This window comes from Sebastes umbrosus, chromosome 4 (genome assembly GCF_015220745.1).
Source record: "Sebastes umbrosus isolate fSebUmb1 chromosome 4, fSebUmb1.pri, whole genome shotgun sequence".
NCBI lineage: Eukaryota > Metazoa > Chordata > Actinopteri > Perciformes > Sebastidae > Sebastes > Sebastes umbrosus.
The window spans coordinates 8,640,262-8,648,653 of record NC_051272.1 but is presented as its reverse complement, the minus strand read 5'-3'; the positions used below and the strand labels follow the sequence as shown (position 1 = coordinate 8,648,653).

Sequence of the window (8,392 nt, the reverse complement as noted above, 5' to 3'; positions counted from 1 at the left end):
TTTGTAAGCGTATAAATGTAGCGGGTCGGCACACATGCGCGCTCGCATATGCGCGTTCGCGTGTAGCCGCTGTACCCTCCTCCTCTGCCTGCTCGCCTTCACTCAGACAGCGCACGTGTCCTCGATCATTCTCTCCACCTCTAGACGTGAACGCGCGCTCACTCCACACTGCAGAAGAGTTAGTTTAGCTCTGAGAATATCTAGTGAATGCACAGGGGACGTTTGTGCAGAAATAAATGCTGCAGCTCCTCCAGACCAACAGAGGTTTTCCGTGTCTTGTGAAGTGACGGAGCTGTGCAGAGAGTTACGTTGTCTTCTCATTACCGACCGGGTGCCGGTGTCTCCTGCTCTCTCCGGCTGCGGGAGGAGAGAGCAGGGAGACATGCTGCAGAGCGCCGCTGCTTCAGCCTGCACTTAGGCAGGAAAAGCCAACACTAGGATAGGATCTAAATCATGTTCATGGAGAGACCTTCGTCTGGTCAGCTAACATTACTGCCAAGCAGCTGAAATATAGTGATATTGTGGTTTTAGCTGACGTGTGTCGCCTCACTGTTTTGAGCGATGCTCGTTCAGGTATATTTAGAGCGAGCAAGCGCGAGCCCGACGCTGACTTTCGTTGATTTCACGGCCACAGGTGTCGCTGTTAAGAAGCATTTCTGAAAGTTACAAATAGTCCCTTTAATAGCGATTAATTGCTAATTAATCACACATTTTTTATCTGTTCAAAATGTACCTTAGAGGGAGATTTGTATTCTTATCAACATGGGAGTGGGCAAATATGTTTGCTTTATGCAAATGTATGTATATATTTATTATTGTAAATCAATTAACAAAACAAAATAATGACAAATATTTTCCGGAAACCCCCCCAGGTACTGCATTTAGCATTAAAAAAATGCTCAAATCATATCATTACTTGCCCCAAACTGCATGTGATTATCATAAAGTGGACATGTATGTAAAGGGGAGACTCCTGGGTACCAACAGAACCCATTTGCATTCACATATCTTGAGGTCAGAGGTCATTAGACCCATTTGAAAATGGCTTCGCCAGGTTTTTCCTCGCCAAAATGTAGCGCAAGTTTTGAGAGTTATTTAGCTGGTTGGTACCAATGGATTACTTAGGTTTTGTAGTTTCATATGATGGCCATATCTTCACTCTAGCTTTAAAACTGAGCCTAACTTTGACAGCCCTAGTTTCAATATGACCTGTCCTCACGATTGGACCAGGACCTTTGAATACAAAGCTATCAGCGGGCTCTTTTACCTGATGATCGGTAACACAGGTGAAACTTTCACATTACCTTATTATGTTTCAGGTGTGTGAGCATGTGTTTAGTGTGACAGTCAAACAAAAAACAGCTGGCATGCCCGCTTGTGTTTCCGGCCCAACTGCTCATTTGAGTTTCATGCTCTGTGGAGGATCAACTTCAGCGGCTGCCAAGAACAACCGCAGACTGAGAAACTTACTGTGTTGCACAAGAATCGACGATACACACAACAAGCAGTGTGACTTTTACAAAATGTGTATTGTTATGAGTTGTCCAGCACAAGTTTCATGTCAGTTTATTTTTTATAGCGCAAAGGAGGCTGGAAATTAATCTTAAAAAGTTATAATGGTACAGTTTAGAAAGAGTCCAGAAACAATGTTAACTAGTTTCACTCTTTAACCAGCCCGTTCACACGAAAAGGCGTATAAATGCCACGATAATGCATGTTTAGCGTGCAATAAGTACTCCTTTATTTGTTTCTGCATGTCTTAGAATAATTATAATATAAAATAAATATAATATAAAATATCATAATGTCCTTTAACCCAGGAAAGCCATGGAAAAGCAAGTATAACTGTGGAGTTTAATAAAGGACGACATTATTTCCATGCCTTGATATCAGTGCCTGCGGTGTCAAAGAGTGAACAGTTTCTTTCTAGAGCTGCAATTTTACCAATGTTCAAAAGTCACAGTCATCATAGTGAGAAATCAGTTGTATAACCGGCGCAGTTAGAGAGCAATTTCTACATTCACTGCAGCAGGAAAAAGAGCTGAAACCGGTGCAGCCACAAGACACGCAGTGTATTCAATAATACCACTGCTGCACAGAGAAACTCTTTATGAGGAGAAAACTAATTACAACAGATAATCACAAAACTTCCTGGAACTCACTGAGTGAGAGCATCTCATGGGGAAACTTTTAACCCTTTAAGGTCACAGACAACTTTAACGGAGGAGGTGGCGGGTGGGTTGTTGTTTCTACTCCACATCATCCATCCCCCATAATCGCTGGCTAATGACAAGCTTCCTTTCAGAGGGGGGGAGGGATTATCTCCACATGACGGCTCCATCTCCGTTGATCTGTCTCTAATGTAGACACAGGTTTGGGATTTGTCACATGACAAGACTGTGGGAAAAGACAGAAATTGACATCTGAAAATCCCCCGGTGGATGACAGGAAACTGAGTGACAGCTTTCTGCAGATTTTGGGGCGGTTGTGGCTCAGGAAGTAGAGCGGGTCCTCCTTTAACCATAGAGGTTGGCGGTACGATAGCCGGCTCCTCCTGTCCGAAGGTTGAAGTGTCCTTGAGCGAGATACTGAACCCCAAGTTGCTCCCAGGGCACTTTAAGGCCCAACATCAAAGAACTAGCGGCGATGAAGGTCGACTGTTGCATCGCGTCACATCATCTTTGTCTTGTCCGACAAGTTGCATTTGAACACACCGCAAAGGCCGCTCTTCATTTGCATAAAGTTGAGGTCTAGGCTACTTTATGCAAATCAGGTGCGTCCAACGCGACTCGCCGCCTCTGGAAACTCCCGAGAAACTTTTAAACTAAGCGTTGTCGATCCAAAATAAAGACAGATTCAGCAACTGCATGGCTTATTTCTAACATAAAAATGTTTTCAGAAACATGTTTCGGTGAACTATATTTGTGATATAAGAGAAGAAAGTTTCCAAACGAGCCGCCATGTTGGTTCCGGTTTGAAAGCTGGGAGCAGCAGCCCACGAGAGAAAGCATTCCTCCAATCAGGTGCTTTGTGTCTAGTAGCAGCCCATCAAGCGTTCAACGCTGGGAAGCGAGGAGATCCCTCGCGATAAAAAACGCTCCTGTGGACACGTACCATTAAAGATGAATTTGACTGAAAATCTGATTTCTTGACCGTCCTAAATACATTATATATTTTCTTGAATAAATACTCAAGCCACTCACATGTGGGGGAAATTACACGGATAAGTCATCACACGGATATATGCTCTCATTGTAACCAGCAAATGTTGATCGTGCAAAACGTTTGACCTAAATAGGGACTTAATAACCTCATTCTGGATGACCAGGCTGGATCAGCGTTCGTTAATCCTAAACGCCACATCTGGGAGCTGAGAGGGGCCCCATATCCTCTCTGCTTTTCTGGGATAAACAGACCCAGAGCTGAGAGATTTGAACTCTGAGCATCGGCTCGTGTAAGATTAACATGGGGGCTTTTGGTTTGAATCCTTCGCTTTTTGGTTTCAGTTTTATACATATTAAAGTTGTCAAATAATACGACCTGCAATGTCAGAGTATATCGTCGAAGGTTGTATTTTCAGAGAGACATTGAGACTGACATTGTCAAGCTGTAAAGGCTCATTTTATGCAAAGAGCATAATGTGTAGCTATAATGGTTTATGGCAGGGGGTGCCAAACTCTTCCATTTGAAGGTTAGAACCCATCTGATTTGATTATGGTCAAAGTAAAGATATGTGAGATTGTGACATGAGGTGTTTTTGAGTTTCCATAAAAGCACAGAGGAAGAAAGTCTCTTCGACCTTTGAACAAAACACTGAAACACACTGATTTTCTCATTGTGATGATGACTTACTCTGCAGCCGAGGGGCCCCATGTTTGCAAGGGCCCCAGATTGGCCAGATTATATTTAATTATTTAAATGTACTTCAGAGAAAGAAAAAAAACGTTACCCCTGTTGGCCCATTAGAATCATTAAAAAGAATTAAGCAGCTGATTGAGTAGATGTGGGCCACATCTACTCAATCAGCTGACCTTATGAACCCGGCCCCATGATGTGACCGGGTTCATAAGGTCAATTTGGTTCTCAATAATACATCACTACTAGACAGAATAGCGGTAGAATGAAAATATGATCACGGAGCACAAAAACAAAAAGCACAACGGCTGAAAGAACACCAAGATCTACTAAAGAAAATCCCTAAATTGATGAGATATTTCAAGGTTTAGATTAAATGCTCAGTTCTCCCCGAGTGCAAGTTCAAATGTTCGGCTAAAGCTTGAAGTACCGTGTGCAAACACTAAATTTGGGGAAACTGCTTTTGGTGTTTGTGCTGAAAAAACTTGGAACAGTTTACAAAACACATTAAAATTAAACACAATTGTACCTTTAGGTGATTTTAAATCCGTGATTACAAACTAGCGAAACTTTTTTTTGATTGACTGTACAGCACTTTGGTCAGCTTTTGTTATTTTTAAATGTGCTTTATAAATAAATTGGGATTGGATTTTCATTCTTTAAAAGACCCCAGAATGCAGAAAACAAAGTCTCTGAAGTACTGATTTTTTTGGGGGAGGACCCCGGAGACCCCTGCTATGCTTTTGTCTGAAATCCTCTTTTTTTGAGGTCCCAAGATTGGCAAGTAAAGCATGATGAGTAAAGGTGTGGGGTGGGGGCACATACAATACAAAGTGTAGCCTATAGCAGGGGTTCTCAACCTTTTGTAACTAGAGGCCCTCTTAAAAAATTTCCGAGGACCACCTTCCCAAATATTGCTCGATTTTGTGTCACTGCATCTGTGACATACATGTCTGTAAAGGGGAGACTCGTGGGTACCCATAGAACCCATTTTCATTCACAGATCTTGAGGTCAGAGGTCAAGGGACACCTTTGAAAATGGACATGGCAGTTTTTCCTCACCAAAATTTAGCGTAACTTTGGAGCGTTATTTAACCTCCTTCCCGACAAGCTAGCATGACATGGTTGGTACCGATGGATTTTTCAGGTTTTCTAGTTTCATGTGATACCTAGCTTTAAAAGTGAGCCCGCTATAACCTCTGAAATACAGAATAGTGGTTAATCTAAGCATTTGGCGGCACCTTGGGGCGGCTGTGGCTCAGAGGGTACAGCAGGTTGTCCAACAATCGGAAGGTCGGTAGTTCGATCCCCGGCTGCTCCAGGTCACATGTCGATGTGTCCTTGAGCAAGACACTTAACCCCAAATTGCTCCCGAAGGCATAGCCATCGGTGTGTGAATGAATATTTAGATTAGATCCTGATGGGCAAAGTTGGCACCTTTAGCAGCCTCTGCCATCAGTGTATGAATGTGTGAATGCTGACATGTAGTGAAAAGCGCTTTAAGTGGACGGAAGACTAGAAAAGCGCTATATAAATGCTAGTCCATTTACCATGGCCCCGGCCCAGTGGTTGAAAATAGCTGGCCTATAGGGGCCCCTGACCACCTTTAATCTTTCTGATCAAGAAAAGCTTGAATACAGATAATTACGATTGTGATTACAAAAAAAATACTGTAAATCTAAGACCATTTTCATATAAATCACAAATGAAACATGTCATTTTTACAAATTTCTTGAAAAAAAAAAAGATTTTTTTTTTACAGTGAACTTTGGGAACCACTCACTCACTGATTTATATTTTACAGCTTCAGAGGCCGACAACAAATGCTGCTGTCAATCACTCCTCCAGGACGCACCACCTCCTTCCTCTCCAGTTGGGAGCGCACCGGACCGGGCTGCTGCTTCGCATCTGGATTCGTGCGCGTCGAGTCGGTCCACGCCCACCAGACTGCGGCCCACACACACACACACACACAAACCAACACACTCAGCTGAGGGCTTGATCTTTTACAGCTCCTTCAATTTGTCAAATCCTCTCTCTTGTGTCTCTCTCTTTCCTTTCCTTCCTTTCCATGGCCGTGCCGTGGCGTGTTTTACGCGCAGCAGCAGCAGCAGCAGCAGCAGCAGCAGCTCAATAGTTAACTGGATCCGGATGCTTCTCGCTCCAGCAGACAGACCGCTACAGGACGAAGATGGCGTCGGAGGGAGCCAGCGGAGAGCAGCCTCCTCCTCCGGTACAAACACTGGCCACCGCCGTGCTGGGAAGCGTCGACACGGTAAGACACATGAATGCTCAAAGGGAACACCAAAGCTACCCGGGTGGTTTTTAGATTCAGCGTTGAAATGGTGGTAAAGAAGGTAGAAATGTAGTGCGCATCTATTTCTCACAGAAGCAACAGCGGTGGCGACAATGTCTGGAGGAGAAAAACACACATTCATGCTCGGTTTTTCTGGTGATATATGACTCAGATTTGCTCAACCACGACTCTGAAACAGGCACAATATGGTGTCTGGGTGTTATAGTGGAGTCTTTTGTTTGCATGATTGCCTTTGTGATGTTTATCCTGCGTCTGATCGAGGAGAAACCGTGGCTGTGCTTCACACAGACAGGTTGTAGCTCAGATATATATATATATATATATATCTCACAGTAGATGGATGGTAGATGGGGATAATAGCTGTTTGGGCTGCAGGGGGAGTTAAATGTGAAACTAGAATCACCAGAGGTTGGTGGTTGATTTTTGTCCATGCAAACATTTTTTTTTCCACCTTTTTTTTTTTATGTCTTGCAAATGCTATTTATTCACCTGGCCTGCAGAGCTGCAAGTGGCATGCAAATGGTTATTTTCTGAAGTGATCCTCCACCTCCATCTCAACCAATCAGTCCTACATGAGCTTTGCAACAGCTCACCTTACAAAGTCCCCTCCACAGGTTTAAACACAGATTATCAGACCACCAGATTGACCCTCTCTTTTTAAAAGTAGTCCTATTGTTGAGCTTCTTGTTTACACTCACATAGTTGTGATTTCTCACATGTTGCAGCATATGTGTCTTTAGGGCAGCCAGCAGCTCGCCATCCATCCATCCCTCCTGGAGCTCATGAATCCTCTCCCTTCCCTTCAGCCTAGGGGCTGCACGATTATGGCCAAAATTAATTATTTATCACGATTATCCATTGATTTTAGGAACAAAATACTTAAAAAAATAGAGCACTGCTTTTAATTTCCATGTTGTGCTACATTCTTGCTAATGTACAAATCATTGCATCAAAATAAGACTGGTTCTTATTCACAGAGCATCTCCTAGAAGCAAAATAATAAAATTGTACCAACATTTTTGACCCAAAACTAAATCAACAGAGCAGTGCTGCTGTCGCTTCCAAGTTGTGCTACATTCCTGCCGATTAACAAGTCTTTGCATCAAAATGAGACTTAAAATAAGATCCTTCTTCATCTGAATTTAGTGCATTTTCGTTTTTGCCCTTTTGTACTATTACTCGTCTTCTCTTTCAGGAAAGTTTTTTCACAGGCTGCAGCTGTAGGGTGCACGCCATGGATGTATAAAGAGAACGGGATACAACGATGTAGACGGGCTCCCGTTCATTCCTATGAGAGTTACTCGGTGGTGCATGAAGCCCAAATGGCTCGACTGCCGAGTGATAAAGTACCCGGATCATCCGGCGATCTTCCGCATCCGTTGGGCCCATAGAGTGTTTCCTTTAACCCCGCCTCCCAGCCTCTGTCTGGGTCTCATTCACATGAACGGAGGAGGGGAAATAACTCTAGATTCGGCTATTAGGGCATTTTACCACTTTTAGGATCTAATAATTTTAATAAGGGCTATTCAAGTGTTTATACTGGGTAGTTGATTCACCTAAAAAAAATATCTTTCCCAATGTAAGTCTATGGGAAAATGTCTTTTTGTGCCCAATGGTATCACGTCACGGACACGGAAGTTGTAGTACAGCCGTTTGGTCACTATGAAAATTGGCATCAACGACCGGCGCTCTTCCTGGGGGCTTGGTGCACACGTAGCGGCATGACAGCTCCCCTAAAGTGAAAGCTCCACCCCCTGGTGGCTGGCTGTTAGTTCAGGAAACGCTTGACTTGACATGCAACAGAGTTTTCAATGAGCGGAGCATTTTAAACGTCAATATCGCAGTCGATCATGTTCATTTAATTGTGGGAAGCCCAAACTGTGATCGCAATTAATATACGATTAATTGTGCAGCCCTACCTCAGCTGACTCCATGATGCAACCAGTCAGACTGTGTGTTATCGACCTGACGGCTAATGCAAGATGGGCAGTGATGCTTTTGCCACTTGAGTTTGTGACCTGTTTTAGTTGCACATCCAGTAAAAAAACACACAAATTTGTATGTGAGATTTAAGAGGCAGGCTGCTGGAAATGTGTGGGAATAGAAAGCAGCCGCGGGCCCTGAGGTGGGTGGGTGGTTGGTAGTGTGGGTGTTGAGGTGGGGGTGGGTTTCAGCGGTGAGCTGAGGAGATGGTAGAGAAAGAGGTGGGAGAAGAGCTGC

At 43.7% G+C, this 8,392-nt stretch overlaps 1 protein-coding gene across 3 annotated transcripts in view; it reads left to right on the top strand.

Moving 5' to 3' along the window:
• The first annotated feature begins 5,851 nt into the window (after positions 1-5,851).
• The window catches only part of cttnbp2 (cortactin binding protein 2), a 99,784-nt gene continuing 97,243 nt past the window's right edge, over positions 5,852-8,392 (top strand). For 2 of the 3 annotated variants that reach the window (XM_037768107.1, XM_037768106.1), the window contains exon 1: positions 5,855-6,130. In XM_037768107.1, the coding sequence (XP_037624035.1) occupies positions 6,047-6,130 (84 nt within the window). In that variant the 5' untranslated portion in view covers positions 5,855-6,046. Of the gene's footprint in view, positions 6,131-8,392 lie in introns of all 3 variants that reach the window. The other variant, XM_037768109.1, reaches the window with a different exon arrangement.